This window comes from Cydia pomonella, chromosome 13 (assembly GCF_033807575.1).
Source record: "Cydia pomonella isolate Wapato2018A chromosome 13, ilCydPomo1, whole genome shotgun sequence".
NCBI classification, from domain to species: Eukaryota; Metazoa; Arthropoda; class Insecta; order Lepidoptera; family Tortricidae; genus Cydia; species Cydia pomonella.
In genome coordinates this window covers 16,190,764-16,213,512 of record NC_084715.1, presented here as the reverse complement: position 1 = coordinate 16,213,512, position 22,749 = coordinate 16,190,764, and the positions used below count along the sequence as shown (strand labels likewise).

Genomic DNA, 22,749 nt, shown 5'->3' with positions numbered 1-22,749 from the left:
GACCTCCTTTTTGAAGTCGGTAAAAATACTTTGTCTCTAATTGCCATAATGTTCATTGTTTAATATTTTAGCACATGAACCATTTTTTTACATTTTAAATTTGACTACCATAAATGGCTGACAGGGATAGAAGACTGCCATATATTAGAAAGGAAAAGCATAATTCGACCCTGAATCGCTGTCAAACTTCGGTTTTGTAGGAAGTTTTCTAAGTCCGTGGTAGGAAGTGTCATTTCTGTACGGTAGTACCAAGGTAGTACTATTATTTATTGTGTTTTCGGGCCCGAAATCGGATCTGATATCAGGCCTGATAAAGTGTGGATGTAATTTGCACTTTATGTACTTTCGTGTTCGTATTAAAGAATAAAATATATAGTTTGTCAAAGGGCTATCTCATTTCAAACATAGACAGAGGGAGTCATAATATCTTTGTCTTACACTAGTACTAGCATCCAAAAGAAAAGGATGAGTATAGTTTTTTTTGTTCTTATTTACTGACAAATTGGTTTGACCAACTATAATACTCACAGGTTCGTATTATGGCATTGAAAAACGGTAAACTCTTTCTCGCTCTTACTTATATTTGACAGTGGCGCCTTTTCTAATAACAATATTGGTTTGTCAGACATCAAAATAATTACACTCGTGTTAAAAGCTTTAGAAAAAGGTTACTAATATTTAAAACAGTTATTTTGTTATATTATACAATAAATAATTATTTTGCCTTGATAATTTGTTTTTTTTACATTCGAAGACTGTTACTAAGATTCGGACTGTAGAGAGTTGTTTGACATTTAATTGTCTCTTTGATTTTTTATCTGTATCCGGCCTTCGCTCGCAGCCTACGTCGTTTATGGACGCTATTTGATTTATATCCTTTCTTCGATTCGATTACTATATCAGTATTAGTTTTCTGAAACCATGTCCAACGACTACGGTTTCAACAGCGATGATTCTCCTAACAAAACGAACTCACACCTGCAACTTCCTAGTCCTATTATTACTCGCCGAAACCGGACCGCCTCGACGTAGGTCTTGTGGTTTACTATATAAACATACTAGGATCAAGAACCGTAACGAAAGTATAATTTTGTTTGTTTATTTCAGATCTGAGCGAGCTCTAGGAAACCCATTAGAAAGCGGTAAAATTAAATCATTTTGTCGGGCGAAAGGTCATGGCTTTGTGACGCCTGAAAAAAGTGGCGAAGATATATTTGTACACATCTCTGAGTAAGTAAATGTCTTGTATAAAAAAATGAAATCAAGAATAAATTCGTATAATTTAAATTACTTTTAATTTGGCATTGAGTCAAAATAGTATCTTGTTGAGGAATTAATTAACACCTCCATATGAGGTCAGTAGGCGTCCTCAATAGCTTCTAGCCTTAACATTCCTTCATGTATATTGCGTGATTGGGCTGTAATACTTGGAAATGATTGTGTTTTCTAATTCAGTACACTCAATCATAGCAATTTTAGCATGCTAGAAATCTCTGCATAAAAGTATTCAGATGAAACAAATGATTTTTATATAAATCCTGACTGAGCTGTTCTTGGCAAGAAGTGTTCTCACAATCGATTACATTGTATTATAGCTGTTACTTAGACAACCAATCTAAGAATATTGGAACAATCAATTGTAGTATGTAGAGAAGGCCAATAGAGAGTACTCTCTCTAGGCGTGTGTTATGCCTGGGGACAAAAGTCCAATGAGAGTTGGTTAGGTAGGAGTGGTATTTATAGCCTAGTTTAATGTTGTTGTGTATGAGTGTGTTGAATAAAACCATCATTCATTTATTTCACTGACAGTTAGGACTTTGTAAGTGGAATGTAGGAAATGTATGGGTGCTTCAATACTAACACTGTCTGTTAAGTCTTGTTTGAGTGGAGGGGTCAGTGAACTGATGACATATGAAAAGTGCAGCAAAACCAGGAGAGAATCCTAAATGAATAATTGTTTAAGACAGCAATTGTTCAGTATTCTGTAAGTTCATGTTATATTAATTTTTTTCAGCATTGAAGGTGAGTATGTTCCTCTGCCTGGTGACGAAGTAATTTACCGCCTATGCCCCATCCCGCCTAAGTTCGAAAAGTACCAAGCTGTTCATGTGCGCATAGTGCACCTGACTCCAGAGAAGCACCTCAAGTGGGATGAGCCCCCGCTGTAACCGCCTAAGAACAGATTTGCCCAATAATTACACTTTTGTTTTTGCGTTTATCTCCCTTGCCATATCAGTCCTCCATGTTTTAAATGGTTTTTTTTTAGAAGAACTTGTTTTCTGTCTTGTTTAGATAATATTATTTTTTGTTCATACCCAGCAGCCCTCGGAATCTCCTTTTAATAATTTGAACCCATTTAAGGGTCCTGAATGAAACAAACATTTCTTTACACTATTCTGTATAATAGAAGTTATTTGAGATGAACATAATTTGCAAAAGCTGTTTTTACAATATGAAATTTCTTTCTTAGAAAGTAAGTTTGTTTATTCTACATCTACAAGTTTGTTTATTGAACACTACTCTGTCAATGTTCATTTCAGATAATACCTACCATAATAATATTATCTAAAGTGACAGGAAACTGGCCTAATAATCTTATCTGAGACATGATCTCATGACACTTAACATAAAACAACTAAAGTCACATTTTGTTTGAACAAAATAATGTATTTAAGGTTGTATCGCTATATTATATTGCACAACAAATTCAGTACTGAAAAAGTGAGAAGCCAATATTGTGGTGCTAAATTTTTGAAGGTTTTACCATCATCTTAAGATTTTGATATCATTGTAGTCATACAGAGTGGGTAACGGCTTCTTGCGTGTACTATTAGATGTGTAGTTGGACCACTATCAATCTGAACATGAAGTATTTTTTTTTTATACAGGTGGTAAACTTTGGATGGGTCACAAATACTAGAGACTGGTTCTCTTTCTCCTAAGATCATTTCAGTGTTTAAGCAAGAGACAAGCTTATGACTTTTGACATATTTAAGGTTTCCACTCTGTATAACTTTTAATTTCATTGTTTATCTATAACATTCCTGTCTTTGAGACTTGTTCCCTGATGCAGTTATAAAAATAAAATGAAAACTATATTAATGATGGTTAGTGAGTTGGCAACTTTGTGTTGTGGTCTAACTTGCACAAAAAAATGAAGTTTATAATTAGTAATTTAATTCAAATGAATTATTTGGCCTAAATGTAGCTTTATATATAACCTGAAGTCAGTGTCTTATGTTGCATTGTTAATTTATTTAAATGTAGACTGTAGCCACAAGAGAAAGAAATGGATCCAGACATGACATTGCAAAAGTGATTTATCCTTATCTGTAGATTGGCTAAATGTTACTAAGTATATCGGTTTAAACATTTTTATTACTCATAACTCATAAAGAACAAAAGTTAACTTATAATGGGCTTAAACTATAAACAATTTACAATTACATCCAGCTAGTCGATGATACTTAATATAATTTATCACTGATATATATACATATAACATCTATTTCGGTTTATAATTTATACCATAGGTATAATTATTGTAGTAGTATGACTACTTAGAAAAATAAATCAGAATATTTAATAAAATAAATTATTTGTTCCCTTAGTTGTCTGTTTATGTTTCTTTCCTCTTGTGATGTAGTATAGCACAAATCAATTGTGCCGCTATTTGTGATAGGATATCAATCAAAGATCTAACGTTATCACTACATTAAGATGTATTTGCAAATGTGTTTAATTTTATAGGTGTTGGTTCTTTACTTGTACAGTCAAATGTAAAAATATGGGTGTACACATCTTACTCAAAAATATGTCCCATAGCATCTTATTCCAGTGTAATAAGAGCGTAGTACCATATTCATGAGACGATTTTTTCGATACATATTTTTGCACTTGACTGTACTCTTAAAAAAAACGATCAATGAATTTAAAAACGATAATAAATGTAATACCCGTTTTATACCTCTTACCATTCCAAAACGCATTTTACAGTATTCAAATATATCAAGCTAATGTGAATGAAAATTACGAACAATTCAATGAATTATTAATGTGTTTTTAATATATTTAAAGTTTTTAATTATGGGTGGGTTGCCAATATATGCCTCTGATTCTAATATACGTATATAGAGAATACGTAAATAAACGTTTTGTAGTATTTTTGGGTTATATTAAAACAGTTATTAATGGTTGCAATAACCCGCCCTTATTGCAGTATTTTATTTGTAATTCTCCACTACTTTTGTATGCCATGCTTGAGTTAGCAAACCTTACTTAGTATTATAATTATAGATATGACAGCGAATATAGTATCTATGTATAAGCAATTTAACTGGTTTTAACTTGAAATCCTTGAATATATTTTCCCTTATTGTGGGCACCCGGGTGGAAAACGTCCGTCTGGGCGTCCCAGATACCGCTGGAGTGACGAAGTCCTAAAAGACCTGTTCGCCCTCGGAATACCCAACTGGCGTGAAGTGGCGCAGGATAGGGCAGAGTGGCGCTCTCTTGTGTCAAAGGCCAAGATCCTGTTTGGGTCACTGAGCCAGTGAAGTAGTAGTAGTGTTACAAAGACACTACCTAGTAGTGGCGTAAGGCAGTAAAATTTCCGTTAAAAATAAAATTTAGTAAATTTCTGTTTTGTTCCGTTCCAATAGCCATGCCTATGAGTCGTAAGCTACCTAAGTTTTAGAGAAGACATGTTTGGTTTATTCTCACATTTTTACACCAAGTTGTATGGTTGTTACCACTTTAACTCCCAGCTGTATGTTGGTGGCATATATCTAAGTTCATTAAGCCCCTGACTATAAAGCGGGATCCGCCCTTGCTTACCACTGTACACGAGCACTGAACTAATCGACAGTAATACATTTGTTCTGTAATTTATCACTATTCTTGATTATCTTATCGAAGTTTAGCTCAATGTTCGGGGAGTCAGAATTATGAACTATACGCTTTTTTTACAATGCATTTTCATACAATAGCGGGGCAGAATCATAATTTGACGTGGTCAATGTACGTTTAGCGAGGCCTTCTGGTGGCAGAGTTTGATGCCCCTCGGACCGCGAGACCGTAGGCGGTGGCTCGAGTCATCCACGCGCCCACACCTAACGCTACCTTTCGTTACATACATTCAGCATTATTAGGCTATATGAATTCATTCAAAATACTTATTTGTACAGCCTTCTGTACTGCACTTACCATCTGTTAATATCTTACAAAAAACCGGCCAAGTGCGAGTAGGACTCGCACAGGAAGGGTTCCGTACCATTGTCTATTAAAACGGTCACCCATCCAAGTACTGACCCCGCCCGACGTTGCTTAACTTCGGTGATTGAATGAGAAACCTCGAGATTGGGAAGAAATATTTATTTTATTCTGTTTTTGGTATTTGTTGCTATAGCGACAACAGACATATAGTCTGTCAAGCAAAGTCTGTCAGTAGCAATGTAAAGCAAACTGAAGTATGGCAACACTCACAGAGCAGTATTGCGCTAAGTAAAGCAGCAATGTACATCGAACCGAAACATATTTTTTTCCGCTGAGCGCGCTCTTCGTACGTCAACTAAAATTGCCGCTCGCGGTTTATTGAAGCATTTGGAAATTGTTATTATTATGAGAGGGACAATTTTAAACTGGAGTAAAAACGATGTCAATCAATATGATAAACGAGATCAAAAAATACCTATTTGCAAACGGACTATGCTGGAGAAAATAATGTTTGAATCAAGTCATTGCTTCCGCAGGTAGCTGGATTTTAATATATTATCAGATTTCTCGGTTGGAATTCAATATTAAAGATATATCACGATAAAATGCAATACAAATGCTCCTTTATGCAACCTTCAAAAGCTAATTAGACATATTTAGGTAGGTACAATCGAAAAATATATCAATAGATTGAATTAAAATAAAGGTTTGTATGCTTAGTAAAAGGTGGACGCAAAAGGCGAACGCTCGCATTCTTAACCTTTGGTATGCTTAGGAGCAGATCTGCTACATATATATTCAACTTAAACATGAAGATGTCATAGCTAAATAAATGTAAAGGTTAAGGCATTTGCACTTGAGTACTTTTTACCAAACGAGCTGTTAGTAGGTACCTATACTACTGAATTTAACTAGAATAAAACAATCCATTGTTTTATATAGGTAAATATTAAAACCTAGGTAAGTAACCCCTGAGCCATCACTGGCAGCGGTAGCCCTGGTAGGGTATCACTGTAACTATTCTTGTCACAATTGCAGGGCTTATTAAATATCAAATATCTGGACTATTTACATCATTTTGATATGGTTTTATTCTGTTTTAGCAAACTTAGAAGACAAATAGGGAGCAAAGAGAACATGAGCACCACGGTAGAAAGCTGTTTTTAACATTAGTTCAGAAACTGAAGAAGCCCAAGAAAATAATTATGCCACTTGTTAATTGTAAATTAGTGTATTTCTCTTGAACAATGTCACATTCACATACCAGTGTAATTTTGAAATGGTTTTACAATATATTTATATAAATATACAGATTAAAAATAAATAAAACACAACTGCAGATATTTTGGTGTTCATTTAATTTCAAGGCAATTAAGATACGGGTCACTTTAGCTTACTTACACTTAATTCAGGCCATTCATTGAAAAAATATCATCAAGGTACCAATGTTACTGGTCCACTCCAACCAAGCATCAGAATACTTTGTACCTAGTCACTTATTGCATCTTAAGCATAAAACAGATCTGTTTGAAAATTTGTAATTTCAAGTTTAAAGTTTCCATTCCAAGTTTCAAAATGTATTCTTATAGTAGTAGTTACACATAAAACTTAGTCTAAAGCAATTTGCCTAATTTATAGTACAGAGATATTCCAATATCTCTGAGACCACTCTTACATGCTAGCTTGGTAAGGTTTTGCTCACACTACTGTTTTTATACAGGCTAAAAATGTTAGATATTTACATGTATTGGCTAGATCATATTTTATATGTAGATATTTAAAAAAGTCATTTAGATATCAGGAGAATGCTGTTAAGAAATTTTATTAACTTTCACATTAGTCTATTCAAGACTTGTCAGGAACTGACACAATTTCAGGTACTTAAAATATTAATAAAAGATACCTTGACAATGGAAACTTAACAACTTCCACTCATGTGAGTAATATGGAGTTATATTGTTTCTGGATAAAAGAAGGTATGATTTAAATGTTAAAATATTTTTCTAAAATTATGCACACTGAATAAATTATTTTATTTTATTGAACAAACAGGTAAAGCGACTTAAAACTTCTTTTAAATAGGTACATACCGACTTCAGAAAGTATAAACTAGGATTTTCCATAGGTATACATGTGCAATAGCTGAGTGCATGAAACAAATCAGCCTAAATAATATATTTTCGTGATGATTAACAAACGGACAACTTTTACAATAATAATCTAAACTATTGTCCCAATTTTTTTAGTTTTTTTAATTAACAAGTTTATTTTTCGTCTTGTTTGCGTTGTACACGTATGTACGTAAACCGCCGTAGGTAAGTTTTGTATGAAGAGAAACTTTTACGAACGCCTTATATTGGGCGAGTTTTAATCCTGCAACAAACATATGGAAGTATTAGGTTGATGTTGCGAAAGAAAGTAGGTATAATCAAGGTTCTTAAACGTCTTAAGATTGTTTAAAAAAGTTACCTTTGAAAATATTTGAGGACTTCGTCTGTTGATATTGGGAACAATCGAATCAGTTGCGGTTTCGAGGGCACAATTCGTGGTCTTATTGGATATATTTAGGCATACGTTTTATCTTTATTTAAGCCTTTTAACCCTGAAACAGAAAAAACTGCACATTATCTTAAAAATTCTCCGGGATCTTGAAGTAATTATCATAACCTCAAAATTTTCTAATGGTTAAGATCAACGAGCATGATTTTACTTACATTGTAGGCATCTTGACTTTGCTTATGGTCATGCACAATATTATTTAATATATTGATATTTATTTTAATGCTGGGAGCAGAAATTTCTCTTGAATTAGCACCGATTCGGAATGTAAACAAACAAGATGGACGATCCACATTCTACAGATAAAACACAGATTACACGCGATTTTGGAATTATTCGAACACAGTGTTGCTAGCCCGCGATTTTTCAAATTTGCCGCGTTTTTCTACTGACAAGATTTGCTTGACCAACTATACATAATTTGTAGAAATTTCAACTGGCTAACTATCACGGTTCATGAGATACAGCCTGGTAACAGACGGATGGACGGACAGCGGAGTCTCAGCAATAGGGTCCCGTTTGACCCTTTGGGTACGGAACCCTAAAAAATTGCATAAGTAAAATATACCGAATATAGTAGAGGAAAAACAGTAAAATATTGTGTACAGTTTATTATTAAACATCAAAATGTAAGCTATAAATTAATACAAAGGATCTAGACTTCAACCGATTTAGACATCCAAAAGGACTTATAAAAATTACGAGTTACAGCTACCGATTAGTGATCTTATTGTTTTACTGTCATTTCCATTTCATTAATTGAGAGTAGATTTACGTTTAATACTTATAACTATACGGGTTTAACGTATTCATAAGAGACAACAGTGGATCCTAAACGTAAGTAGGTTACATACTATACCTCTATACAATACATAAAAAAATTACAAGAACATAATTTACAATTAGTTGTTGCAATTGGAATCTTCTAGCATAGACAAGAACGTTCATATTTGAATGGCTTGTTTTGTTAACTCATCTACGAGGAAACGAATAACATGCGTAAACGATTCATCATTTTTATCAAAGGCTTCATAATGAGAACTCGTGAGCAGAGCTTCAATTACTCAATGAAGTGACATAAGAAAATGACACTATAGTAATGGGCGGTAGGTTGATTACGCTGGGAACAGTTAAAGGCGTGTTAGCCTAATGGGTTTCTAGCGACATAGATTATCTATACACTTACCCCCCTTATTCATAAACGTCTACTAAAGTTACGATGCCGCTAATAATCGTTTGTCCCTTTCCGACGTATTGGTATGATGGAAAGGGACAAACGATTATCAGCGGCATCGTTACTTTAGTACACGTTTATGAATAAGGGGGTTACACACTACACGTTATGATCAAATTTAGATGTTTATTTCATTTAGAAATAACTCAAATTTAGACTAGTCTCACCAATACACAGATAAAATTTAAAAATTAATAATTAATTTTTTATTTTTTATTTTAATGCATGTAAATAAATTGTCATTTTAATAATACGACCTCTAATTCGTTGTCATAAATGCAATATTGGCTATCTACAACTGCGGAATGGTGCAAAATCTAAAAAAATAACTATAGCTGATCCGATCGCCGTGACAAATATGTTAAAAATATATTTTACACTCTGCCATCAACCACCAATAGCCCATAATCAGCAAGCGAGCGCTGCAGTTGTACACATAGCCAATAAATGCGTTAGTTTCCATATTCAAAACAATTTAGTTAATACTTTAATAAAATATATTCAGGGAATGAGCTTAATCTTTCTAATGCCAATGTCTGTATAAAAGATGATAAAAAAGTGAGAGGCTGACAGCAAAAAGGTTAAGCTCGTTGCCCGTTCAGATTTTTAAATAAAAAGGACAGCATGTTTCACTGACAACTTATAGTTTTCGAACATCTATTTCTCAAGGCCCACGATCCTACCTATGCTAATTACTTCAATAAAATTGAAACCACTTTCAATGGGAACATACCTAGTTTCATTCCTTTTGTGTCTTTCAATTTTAATACGAAATAAATTCAACTTATTGACTGCTACTATTTTTATATGATGGGCCTTAGGACGTTATGATGTATGGCTATATCTGGCTACAGTACAATTCATATGATATTTCAGCCATAGGTATCGATATTTACCATTGAGCCTCCTTAGGGAAGACATGATTCTCTCATCTGTCACAATACTCACAAATATATGTAAAAGCTTCGTTGTATAGCAAAAAACAAATGCCATTCAAGAAAAATGCAATGATTAAATAGTCGACGGTGCAGTGAAAATACTGAAAAATACGTTGTTATTGGTAAATGCGTGCAAAACGTCGAGGGCAGCGGAGGGTTGAATTTCGTCGTAATGTTCTTCACTCTTGTCCATTTGTAAGGCCGCCGTTCTGTGGAAGATATTATAAAATCGTTAACCTCTCTATTACAATCAATTCTCTTTGATTTGTTGAATGCCATGAACGGTTAAAGGCGTAGTAAGTTGTCCTACCTAATCTACCCATAGTACCATGTTTGCAAGGAGGAGGAGGAGGGGGGGGGGGTCAACTATCTCTGCAGGTTACTGTACATATACGCTGTCGAAGTAACCTTCAAGCTTCCAGTAAGGTTTATATTTGCTAGCCTGGTTGAAGTGTGCGTGATAAATTTGGATAGATATGGCAAATGTTTATAATGTTCAAAAAAGTTAGTATGTGAAGACATATCCTTCTAGAATGGCTAGCACAAGTGATCCACACCAGGCTTCTAGATTTCGCTTACCACGCGTTACATCTTCCGCTTGTCATGCTGCGCTAAATCGAAATAAATGTATTACTATTGCGTATCTTAAAACGTGGTAGGTATGGACAGGACGGGACAGTGTTGCACAATAGGGGGCAACGCATACAACATCACCTACGTCATAACGAGAGCCTGGCCTCCTCCATCTGTGTGAGCTAGTAGTGCCTCGCATGGAGCTTCGCCCGCTCTGCTTCCAGAGCGCTTTTTAGCTTTAGGGAGCGGAATGATGTCCATCTCCAGGACTTGTGTAAACTACGAAAACTATACTCGCCTCCTGCATCTGTGCGAGCTGGTAGTGCCTCGTTCGGAGCGCGGACAGCTTCGCTCGTTCCGCCTCTAGAGCGCTCTCTAACTCCAACGAGCGGACTTTGCTCTCCATTTCGAGGATCCGCGTTGCAGTGAGCGTTAACGCTGATGTGTCGAGGGCTTCTGTAAAACAAATATCACATTAATATACTGCATCTTGAATATGTCGATACCCCCAATTCTAGCCACACAAAAACTAATCAGTTCACACGAATTGCAGAGAATTGACATAAATGGCTACCCATCTAGCGGGGTTACCTTGATCGTGAAGCGTTCTGGAGGTGTCTCTGGCCGCAGCGACCACAGCCCCGGTGGCGGCGGCGACGGCGCGCGAGGCCCGCGTGAGGCGCTGCAGCGCGCCGGAGCCGGGCGCGGCGCGCGCGCGCGAGGCGGCCGTCAGCTGCGCCGTGCTGGCCGCCACCTCGTGCGCCGCGCCCGACACGCCCTCCACGCGCCCGCCGGCGTTCACCGCCTCGTCCGCCGAGCTCCTGTGGACGAACACGCTCTTTGTTCATTACTAAAATAATCAAGTCCATTTAAATTATTCACAACCACTGTAACGACTGATAATAATTAGTAGGGTCTCCACCTCCAAACTCCATTTATAGTTTCCTCGCTTCCTGAAAAAAGGCTTCGAAAGCCCAATAACAAGTGAATCTAAGCACACGAGCAGTTTAGCAGCGAACACGACCGCCTTAGCAGCCGATGAGTCCGTCCGACCACTGAGGATTGCGCCGGTACATGTTCAGCCCGGTCCCAGGGTTTCCGAGGTCAGCCTGCAGCTTTCTAGTGTCTTGGACTGGACCTTTAACAACAATAACTAACAACACGACGGCCTTGGCGGCCAATGTGAGCCCCTCGGACCGCTGAGGATTGCACCGCTACATCTTCAGCCTGGTCCCAAGGTCTCCGACCTAAGCTCAAGAGCTAGCGACAGCATGGGCAGACAGGCCTCAATCTTCCAGGCAGAAGTCTTCGCCACCAACAAATGTGTGGAAATTAACCTGGATAGGAACCTAAGACACTAACATATCTCCATCAACTCAGGCTCCTCTGCATGTTTCAAATTGAAAAGAAACAAGATGCGACATGCAGGTTCTGCCAAGAGACAGAGCAGACTGCAATGCACATTCTCTGTTCCTGTGGACCGCTAATATCACAAAGAAGTACCTACTTAGGGCGGCATGTATTACAACCCTATGAGGTACAGAACTTACGGCCGAAAGAATCTGGAACTTCTTGGATTCCACGGCCATTAGTAATGAACTTTAAAGGGCCGTCACAGTAGATCACTGCTTGGTCAATGTGGCACTCAAAGGCCCGCAACACCTTCAAATAAATAAAAAGGTCTCCGAGCTCAGCTTGCAGTTTCCTCACATCCTAAACTAATCTTTAACAGCGACAACTAACAAGTGGTGCGTATACTTACACGAGGAGTTTAGCAGCGAACACAACCGCCTTGGCGGCGGATATGAGTCCCTCCGACCACTGAGGATTGCGCCGGTACATCTTCAGCCTGGTACCAGGGTCTCCGAGCTCGGCCTGCAGTTCCCTGGCGTCCTGGACTAGAGCTTTGACGGCGGCCATGAGCGTGGTGCACGCGTCGAGGATTTTGCCGTTCACTTCGAGCTTGACGCCCGAGTCGCCCGCGCGGCTTGCCGCGAGCATCTCCTGCGGGGCAGATTATAATACGGTTCAAATGTTTTGTTCATTGTTAATTGCAACAATCAACATTTCGTAACATACGTACATACGTAGAAATAATAGATTGACCTACCTAGATCAATGTTATTCAAAGTAAGTGAACATAAAAATAATAATATTATATGCACTAACGGACGTCTTCGTGTTAATACGATAGATATATAAATAAATAATAATAATAAATCAATAAATAAATGTTTGAAAGTGAGTGGTTATATCCTAGTAGAGGGTGGCTGGCTGTCAGGCTAAGGGAGTGCCAAGTTGGGACTAAACTTAAATATTAAATGTTCTTCTGACTACCGAGCCATAGTTTCGGCTTCAACACTATAAATGGACAAACCAGTCAGTACAATATAAATAAAGAACCTCGATCTGTCCCGCAGCCAGCTCGATGGCCTTGTCCATGTCGGCCAGCTCGTCGTCCACACTTCGAGCTCCAGTATTAGCGCGGTCGGCAGCGGCGGCGGCAGCGGCCACGGTGCTGATGCGGCTACGTGCATCACCGTACGGCGCTTCCAACTCGCCACGGGAGAGATGCGTGAGACAGTCAGCCGTTGCTGATAACATTAGGCGGCATTCGGTGTTTAGTTCTGAAAAGAATCCTCAATTTGTTTTTTGCGAAATCATTCGACAAAGGTCAACCGTTTCGGTCCCAAATGCCGCATTAAGGCTAAAATTTTCAATAAGTCATGGCTTATGTCAAGTTATCGAGATTTTATGGTATATAATTTAAAGTAGCCATTATTAATGGACACAGTGGTCAGTAAAATCAATAGTAACCATTTGTGTTTAACCTTTGTTTCAATTATAAGCAAAATTGAGCAGGAATGAACAAACTGAAAAGCGTTCAATGAGTATACACAATCTTAATTACGATACGGCATGCTACGTAGCATGTAGAAGCATGAAATAAATAACTGAAGTCACACGTACTGTCTGTAAGCTCGATGTCGGTAGAGAGATTGGATACTTCTGTTACGTACGCTGAAAGTTGCGCTGCATTATGCGCGGCGAAGATAGCCGAGCGCGCCAGAGTTTCTTCATGACCTTTGATCTGCAAGTAAAAAAATAAGTTATTGAAACTGACCTACTAACATTATGAATTCTCAATAAACCTAACTTGGTTATTGAGAATTTCTATAGTCTTGTCTGCTAAGGTTTTAGGATGATAGGCGACATGTCCACATTATATAGTTACCTCTGTGGTGCTGGCCAATTCCTTTAGAGCCTCAGCGGCGAGTTCAGCGGCGGCGCGGTTGGAATCTTGTGCAGTTACTCGTTCGAGCGCTCCACTGGTAACATCCAACGCCGCGGCGCTTGCTATCGTCACTAGCTTTAGTCGTTCTGGAAAATTCGATAAATGTAATGGAACGATATAAGGAGCGTAGTCGACTTCGAAGCAGAAGCAATGAGTGTAATTATAGCTTTTGCAAGTGCAAAAGGCAACCAACTCGAAGAAGGACGCAACACCGCAGGCTTATAACCTAACCTACACTGCCATAAGCACCGTGACTTTACTTCACATAGCCTTAAGATTGACTGTCACCTCTAGACTAAATATAGCTCATAAACATTAACTACCGTTATAAGTTTGTAATAAGCATAAATTATACATTTCCGATATCTTTAAGACTCTGAACTAATCAGATTTTTCTTGAACTACCTATATTATCTGCACATCGTGATTTTTTTCATTCCATTCAGAGGTTCTTGTTGATTGGTCTTTAATTGGTATTCATCGCAAATATTCAAATTATGTAGAAAGATGATATGAGCGTTATTCGAGAGCGTGAGTGAATAACACAATAACAAACACTCACGTTTCTCCAGCTCCGCCTGCGCCTCCTGCAGCTGTATCCTCGCCGCGGTCAAGTCCGCCTCCAACACCGTGTTGTGTTGCAGCAGATCCTGCAACTCACACTCCGCGCTCAGTCTCTCCCGCTCCGTGTGGCCGAGCCTTACTTCCAACAACTATACCGTAGCGATTCACGTGTGTAGGCCATGCCATCGAAGTCCATGCAAAGCAGTTGAAAGCCGAAGTTGAAGTTGGAGGTGCCAGAGGAGAGAAAACATGCGTTAGATATACTATCAGTCTAGTCTACGAGATGCTAAGTTATACATTTGGAAATGTCCAAAGTGAAATATTGAAATTCCTGGAAACCAATGCCATTGTGCCTCAGGCGAACAATAATAATTAAAAAAAGCGTGAATGACCTATACTTATGAAACAATAATTAGGAATACAAAATAATAATCAAAGCCAGAATATTATATTTGCTTGATATATGTACAGTCAGCGTCAAATACTTTGTAGCAGTCAAAGTGGCCAAATAGTTCGGTACACCATACTAAATATATGGTGTACCGAACTATTTGGCTACTTTGGTTGCTACAAAGTATTTGACGCTGACTGTACTAGGAAAAAAGATTGTAAACAATTAAACGGTATAGTACCTAGTAGAAAAAAAAACATCTTAATACTGAAAAGAAAACAGCTGAGACAATACTAAAATTAATTAAAAATCCAACACCAGTTTAGATAGAGCCAGTGAAACCAAACACCACAGTGCTTATGAATAAATAAATACATTTATCATCTTAACAGAGAAAACGAATGCTGGGAAATGTATGTATGACACTAGGACGGGAAATTCCCAAGACAAACAAGTAGGATATCCAGTAAAGTGTTATTTTACTTCTGGATCCTCCCACCTAAACAGGAACTACATGTTCACACGTTGTGACGATCACAAACAAATAACCAGCCCAGACGTCACGGTTATCCTAACCTTAGCATTGCTTTCTTTCTCTGACAACAAAAGATCCGCATCTTCCTTCTCCTTTGCTTTAAGTGTCTGCAATTCCTTTAACTGAGCCTTCAATTGTTCAATATTTTTGTTTATTTCTAGAATTGTGTTATCTTTCTCAGAAATTTGTGATGCGAAATCACTTTCCTGGTGTTGAAGTTTTTCGTATAGAGATTTTATTTCGTCATCCTTACTATCCTGTATGTGGCTATTTTGTATTTTCAGATTGACTATTTCATCATTAAGCTTACCAATTATTGAATCCGTTTCCGTTTGCATACTTTCATAATCTTTACGCAATTTTGAATACTCCTGTTCTAATTCTTCTTTTTTATTTTCGAATTCCTAATAAACATAAATAATTTTAATTTGCGTTACTCTACAAAACTAGTTCATAGTTACCTCCTTATTCATAAAACTTTACAAGCCCCAATTACTTAATTTATGTTTTATCCCTTTCTGACAAATACAACATACGACAACATTATAGATAAAGACAAATGACCCTAGAACCTAGAGCTTCCTGTCGAGGTTTTCTCGACGGGTTACATACAGTATGGGGTTCTTCGAAATAGCTAGCTAATTGACGCTTGTAGCGAGTTTATGAATAACGCCAGTAGTGATTATTCACTACTGGTGTTTTTATTTGTACAAATAAAACCTTGTATCATGAAAAATACGATGGTTTCCGAGAACATACGATGGTAAAGAATTATTCACTACATCTCTACAGATTTTGCAAACAAAACTATATCCCTTGAACGAAACCATACAACGCGAGGGAAACTGTCAAAATCAATCGTAGTTAAGAATCTAGTTTTTTCGCAATAATTATTGTACAGGACGATACAAGAAGTACAGAAAGGAACAAACCTGTTTCACTAATTCGAAATCGTCTCTTTGTATTTGTTTTTCTTTCGTTAATACTTCATATTCGTTCTTCAGCTTATTAATTGCATCGTGAAGACTCCTCAACTCTTCATTCTTTAAAGTTAAATTATTTTCGTTCCGTTCTACAAAAGCGTCGTGTTCCTCTCTTATATGTAGTAGCTCATTTTTACCAATCTCTAGTTCAGCTTGGGTCTCATTTAACTCTTCTTCAAGCTTGGAAACGTTATCTTTAAGATTATTCACTTCAATGTCAAAAGATATTACTTGTTCATCTTTTTCGGCTATCTGAGATTTTAAACCTGTTATAATTTCTTCCGTGCTCTGTACTAGTTGTTTGTATTCATCTTTCAATGTCTGTATCTGTCTTTGTTTTTCTTTCAATTTAGATTCATATCCTGTTTTTTCTTTTTCTAAGTCTAAAATAACATTATCTAATTTTGATTGTACTTCTTCTCGCTCCTTAGTTGTATGTTCTATTCTCATTTCCAGCTCAGAAATAGTATTCTTCATTGCATTGCATTCATTATTTTGTTCTCCTATGCTATTTTGTTTTTCCTCAAGCTCTTTCTGTATTTCGTGTATTTTCGAATCTTTCTCCGTGATTATGCTTTCAAGTTGTTGTTTTAGTTCTTCTACGGCATCGGTTTTATCTTGATCTAGTTTGACTAATTTCTCAAGCGTTTCTCTTAATTCTTCGTCACGTCTCTTAATAAGATTTTCATGTTCGTTATTTTTCGCATCTAATTCATCATTTAACTTTAGGATGTAACTTTTATAATTTGATTCTGTTTCTAGTATTTTTTGCTGGGCGTTTTCAAGATCGGTTTTCAAATTGCTAACTAAATCTTCTTGCTCCTATTAAAGTTAAAACTAAGTAAATAAATGCCTACAAAATCTAGTTAATTCAATGAAACTAGTGTAATTCCTGTTAGACGTTCAAAGCATTCATGCAGTTATATACAGAAAATGAAGATGTTACTTGTTAAAAATGAAACTATTCTAACCATGCACTTAGTCTGTAATGGGTTCTACAACTTCTGTCTACAATTCTACATATAACAAAGCTTTTCTCTAGGAAGATAAGTTTACTGACCTGTTTCTCCTGCTGATGCTGTTGAGTCAACTCCGCAACCTGCTTCAGCGCAGCTTCTCGTTCTTCCACCACTTTTTTATACTCATCTCCACTCTTCTCCCTAAGCCCTACCAACTCTTCCTTTACTTTTGCTAACGCTATCTCTTTTTCTTCACTTTCTTTTTTCATATTTTCTAAATTTTCCATGACTTCTTTTAATTCGTTTTCTAGCGCTGTTAGTTTTTCCTGCTGAACCGTGGTTGTCGTTTTATGCTCTATGTCTAATGCTTCCATGGAAGCCTTAACGGTTTCTAGTTCTGCTTCCTTTTCTCTGACCTGTTCAAGTTCGGTTCGAAGGTTAGCTATTTGCGTTTTATAAGCATCGATTTCTTCACTTGATGATGCGCTTTGCTGGAGTAATTCTACGTCTCTGAAACGGCATTTAGGAATGTTTTTATAATATTATGTAATGTAACTTGCCAACTAGAATCAAATGCTAAATACAGCCACTGATCGCATAGTCCTTCAATAATATGTCACTTGCCGTTTTAGTTGGACCTTTCAGCCCATGCTGCTGCCGGTGTCCTTGCTTGCATCAGAAGTCAAAGGACCAGCAGAGTCAGGAGCAGTGAACATCGATTTTGAGTGACGAAATCGCATTCGCTACTCTCATGATTGTATTTACGCTCTGTTTGCTACATTATCCTAATTATTATATTTGGGCGCCTATCAAATTTCAAATGTGTTTATCAAAGTTCATCAAATGTCAATACGTACTTCATCCTGTCGTTGAGTTGCTGCTGCAAGGCGGTCTTGGCGCTCTCGTGCTGCGCCGCTGCTGCCCTTAAGCTGGCCGCTGTCTTATCGACTTCGGCTTTCTATAAACATTATGCGTATATTAAACCTACTGTCGATGTGCGTAATGACGATTCATCATCGTACGCTTGCTGTACCATCACTACCATCAGCAACAATAGTGACAGCCAAAGTGAACAAAATATACACCTTTGTTACTATTTGCGATATATGTGGCTAGTGTGGCTACGACTATATACTGTTAGCTACACACAAGTGGACAGCAAAGTACATTGAAGAATAGTAAACTTGAATTTTGCCATATATTATCCAGTCAGTCTGCAAGTGACCAACAGGCTCGAAACATGATATAGGTTTTTTATACCTGAATTACTATCGCGGTAACTACTTGTACTTCATGTAAATGATATTTAGGAAGTAAGTGAGGGTTTTACCTGTCTGATAAGTGTGATATGTTCTTCTCGTAGCTGTGTGTAAGCTCCTTTTAACTTCTGGAATTTCTCGTCTTGTATTTTCGCTTTCTCTTCAGTCTGTGTTAATTTTTCTATAAAATTTAATATTAAATGATAATCAGTATTTTTACCAGAGAACAATATGATTCGGTAAAACTACCAACAGGCGATCTCATTTAGAACCGGATAATAATACCTAAGTTATGACTGGAACTTTAAGTTTTGATACGTTGTGATTTCAGATGATAAATAATTTAAGCTTACGTTTAATTTCTGGGGTTTCTGCTGCTAAAATTTCAGCCTTTTGTCTTTCTTCTTCTAATTCAGTCTGCAAAAAGGAGGATTTGGTCAACAACTTAGTCTTTCGACAGATGTAAAATAAACGAGTTAAAGCAAATGAATTACCTTTGTGGTGTGTATTTGCGCCTCTAGCTTCGAGCAGTGTTCACGCATGGATGCCATCATTGTATTCCGGTCTTGTACCATTTGTGATACCTCTAATCTGTAGAACGAACACAATAATTGATAAATTGTCGAGTCAACTTTTTAATTTTCGACAAATTAAAAAGTTGACTGGACGACGTACCGATTTGGAAAAATCTTTTATTTTAGAGCGTATACTTTACAGTGTCCTATTGTCATTTGATTTAGTTATGGGGTTTTGGAAAAAATTAACGAATAATAATAATAAGTAAAACTATATTGAAGCGCTGGTGGCCTAGTGGTAAGAGCGTGCGACTTGCAATCCGGAGGTCGCGGGTTCAAACCCTGGCTCGTAACAATGAATTTTTCGGTTATGTACGAAATATCATTTGATATTTACCAGTCGCTTTTCGGTGAAGGAAAACATCGTGAGAATACCGGACTAATCCCAACAAGGCCTAGTTTACCCTCTGGGTTGGAAGGTCAGATGGCAGTCGCTTTCGTAAAAACTAGTGCCTACGCCAAATCTTGGGATTAGTTGTCAAGCGGACCCCAGGCTCCTATGAGCCGTGGCAAAATGCCGGGACAACGCGAGGAAGAAGAAGAATAAGTAAACCTATAGTAATATGGATAAGTTGTGCATTTGTTTTTGACAAGTAAAGTTTGTTTCGCTGACCATAAAATGATGTCTGTTAAAGACCATTCATTTTTTAATTCGGTTATCATAATTGTTTAATATATGTAACTATTAAGTTGCGATCAACTTTAAAGAACTATTGAAAGACGATTACTATTCCGCAATCCAAATATACATTTATAACTGGATTGCGCATACGTCAAGCTATCCTGCTTATTGGACAACATTTTAGTAAAGTCCTTTTTCAGGTAACGAGAATTATGAGTAGATTGTTCATTTAATACCTCTTAATTTACCGAACAATAACCTAGTAAACTCTTGCTTAACTATTATGAATAGAAGGAATAGAGAAGAAGATTTGTTTAAACACCATGTTACCGCACCCTTTTAAGCTCGTTTTGCAAATGATCGATCAGCCTGTCCCACTGCACCGCAGGGTCGGGCTGCGGCGAAGGCAAGGTCCGGGTGTCGATCACATCGCTATTGTCCGGGTCGTGACCTGATTACATATCTCTTACCGCATCCTTTTAAGCTCGTTTTGCAAATGGTCGATTAGCCTGTCTCGCTCCACCACAGGGTCGGGCTGCGGCGACGGAGTGGTCCGGGTGTCCATCACATCGCTATTGTCCGGGGTCGTAGCCTGAAAAAAAAACATTTTGCTGCAAACATTACTCTCAACAATAACAATTGTTAAAATAAACTGTTAGCTATGAAACAACATTTAAAAAGGCTTGGTTATACAGATGGCGTCACTATGGTACCAATAGGTTATCCAATCCGAAATGAAGTGAAAGTAGTACACATCAGTCGACTGATTACTACTCTGAAATGGACCTGGGCGGGACATGTATGCCACCGAGATGAAAGGAGGTAGAGCGTGTTCTAGCATGTAGGTGTAACCGGACCACAGACCTCCAACCAAAGGTAGGATATCAAGAAGATTGCTGGACCTCGAAGAGAGAAGTAGCAAATGGGCTTAATGTAAGGAAATCGGAAAGGCGTATGATCAGTGCACTTGCTGAAGAAGAAGAAGACGCCACAGACTCCGCACTGTCGGCATCCCTTTCCGACTTAGAGGTCGAGTGTGTGATGCAGATGGAGAGAGCGGGCTATGTGCGCGGCGAACGCGGACTCCGTGTATCGCGAGCCCCGCACTTATCACGTAGCGTATATGTATGGTTGTGAGGCCACGACTTAACGAGTATGAGGCTCGGGGATCGAAACCACCGGCATCACGGACGTTCTAAAATAGCTCTAGTACAGAATTTAAAGGTAGATATTTACCAAACTGAAGGTATCGGAGGTGTCGATAAGCGAGCCTACGGCGTCAACCTCGTCTGGCGGGGGCTCCGGAATTGAGACCACCGGCGTCACATACGTTCCGAAGTCGCTCTGAAAAAAATAATTTACACTTTTCTTTCAATTTTGTAATCATCTAGAATGAATCAGGACAATACTATAAAGTTCGAAGTGGGGTTGTGTTTTTTTCCCATGAGAAATTAATAATAGGTTACTAATTTTGATTTCCCATCACCTTTGGTATCTCTTATAAGATCAGCTTGATACTTGGAGGATTTAACAACTGGAGACGTCTTTAAGAGCTTACCCCTCTGTCGAAAATCTCTATTGTATGGACTGACGTTTATCTGACATGGCTATTTATACGTTACGTAGAAATAGCCATACATTTGACGTTCCCCTTCCCCCGTAAAAATCGGCAGACTGTTTTGTACAGAAAATTACAGTCAAGGCGTCTCCAGTTTTTAAATCCCCCAAGGCTTGATATTATCATAATATTGCATAGTCACCGGTCGTTTATAAGTATCGCAACGTTGAGCCCCATTTAACGTCAGGAAGTGGTCATAATTTAGCTTCCCAGATTAGACCCATATACGGCGAGTTAAATAAATCTTGTGAAAAGAACACAACAATTATAAAATAAAATAAAGCCTTTCATTTCCACGACAGTTATTATATCTTAATTTTAATTACAAAATTGTTACGTTCTACTAGTTGATTACGTAATATGATGCCATGTTATAACCCGTTGTAGCGTTGGGTAATGAGCTCACCTGAATAAGGAAATTAGGTGGGTTAGAAGGCAGCAAGGGTAGCGTCAGCAAATTGCGGTAATACTGCAGGCTGCTCGCGTGCTTGTAGAATGAGCTCAGCTTTTTGAACTGTTGCCGGAATCTAAAAAAAGATATAATTTTGTGTTTTCGATAATAGGCTTGAAATTTTATAAATATTTCTGTTTTAATTGAAATATCCATAAAATCATAGAAAAAAAAATGGTCTGTGAGAAAAACGTCTAGGTTAAAGGACAACACCGTAAACCCACAAGTGTTTCGTGAGGCAATATTTGTAAGGAAAACTGAAAATTTTTTGGAAATCACTGTCTGTGAAAAGCAACACCTCGAAATTGCAACCTACATGTATTAAGATATGAGGAGCTACATTTAAGCGAGGTCTAGTCACACACATTGAAATCGTATTGTCATTGGGCAGTGTGCAACGTGCTAATCGCTGGTGCTATAACATACCTCTCGCGGTGGCCGGCCAGTGTGTCGGCCGGCAGCGACGCGTGCAGCCGGAACAGCAGGCGCACGTTGCAGTCGTAGATCTGCGAGGAGTCCTGAGCGCACGGGATCAGTGCGGCCAGCCGGCATTGCCCGCTTGCGGTCATGGAATTCGCACGCGCGTTGCCAAGGCTGTCGAAAACTGGAAGAGGACCGCAATATTGAACCAGGAATCATATTAGTACGAGTTTACTCTGCAAGCCAGTTTGTTGGTAGTTTGAAAAATGTAGATGCGAAGGATCGATCTCCCATATAAATTTTGAAAATTCGCGCCTTTTTCTAGTGCCAAAGTTGGCTTTCCAGAATATCAGCAGATGAAACAACGCACCAAGTTTCTGCCACCCTCTAATACTATTATAGAGACAAATATCTACAGTTATCGTTCAAAAGTATTTGTTATAGTCTAATTGATCTACATATATAGAGACTTGACTGTTTTAGTTAAGCAACTAGAGAATAGTAGATACTTTTCATGCTGACTGTACTCTTAACTGACTTTTAGGGCTTTATATCTCTT

General features: G+C 37.8%; 2 protein-coding genes across 7 annotated transcripts in view; one reads left to right on the top strand and one right to left on the bottom strand.

The window, feature by feature from the left end:
* Positions 1 to 804: 804 nt before the first annotated feature.
* LOC133524392 (cold shock domain-containing protein CG9705) lies at positions 805 to 4,331 on the top strand. The gene is made up of 3 exons (XM_061860377.1): positions 805 to 1,028; positions 1,108 to 1,230; positions 2,015 to 4,331. Exons 1-3 carry the CDS (start codon positions 922 to 924, stop codon positions 2,166 to 2,168), a joined length of 384 nt encoding a protein of 127 aa, XP_061716361.1. The 5' UTR covers positions 805 to 921; the 3' UTR covers positions 2,169 to 4,331.
* Positions 4,332 to 8,369: 4,038 nt separating this feature from the next.
* Positions 8,370 to 22,749, bottom strand: part of LOC133524391 (huntingtin-interacting protein 1) — a 54,104-nt gene continuing 39,724 nt past the window's right edge. For 4 of the 6 annotated variants that reach the window (XM_061860373.1, XM_061860372.1, XM_061860374.1 and 1 more), the window contains 19 exons: positions 22,197 to 22,374; positions 21,726 to 21,846; positions 20,938 to 21,045; positions 20,172 to 20,293; positions 18,999 to 19,095; positions 18,858 to 18,921; positions 18,576 to 18,685; positions 18,103 to 18,203; positions 17,347 to 17,755; positions 16,236 to 17,108; positions 15,345 to 15,707; positions 14,376 to 14,526; positions 13,754 to 13,899; positions 13,489 to 13,609; positions 12,922 to 13,145; positions 12,281 to 12,522; positions 11,110 to 11,339; positions 10,817 to 10,974; positions 8,370 to 10,154 (listed from right to left, as the gene is read on the bottom strand). In XM_061860373.1, the coding sequence (XP_061716357.1) occupies positions 10,125 to 10,154; positions 10,817 to 10,974; positions 11,110 to 11,339; positions 12,281 to 12,522; positions 12,922 to 13,145; positions 13,489 to 13,609; positions 13,754 to 13,899; positions 14,376 to 14,526; positions 15,345 to 15,707; positions 16,236 to 17,108; positions 17,347 to 17,755; positions 18,103 to 18,203; positions 18,576 to 18,685; positions 18,858 to 18,921; positions 18,999 to 19,095; positions 20,172 to 20,293; positions 20,938 to 21,045; positions 21,726 to 21,846; positions 22,197 to 22,374 (3,848 nt within the window). In that variant the 3' untranslated portion in view covers positions 8,370 to 10,124. The remainder of the gene's footprint in view (positions 10,155 to 10,816; positions 10,975 to 11,109; positions 11,340 to 12,280; positions 12,523 to 12,921; positions 13,146 to 13,488; positions 13,610 to 13,753; positions 13,900 to 14,375; positions 14,527 to 15,344; positions 15,708 to 16,235; positions 17,109 to 17,346; positions 17,756 to 18,102; positions 18,204 to 18,575; positions 18,686 to 18,857; positions 18,922 to 18,998; positions 19,096 to 20,171; positions 20,294 to 20,937; positions 21,046 to 21,725; positions 21,847 to 22,196; positions 22,375 to 22,749) is intronic. The other 2 variants (XM_061860375.1, XM_061860376.1) reach the window with 2 other exon arrangements.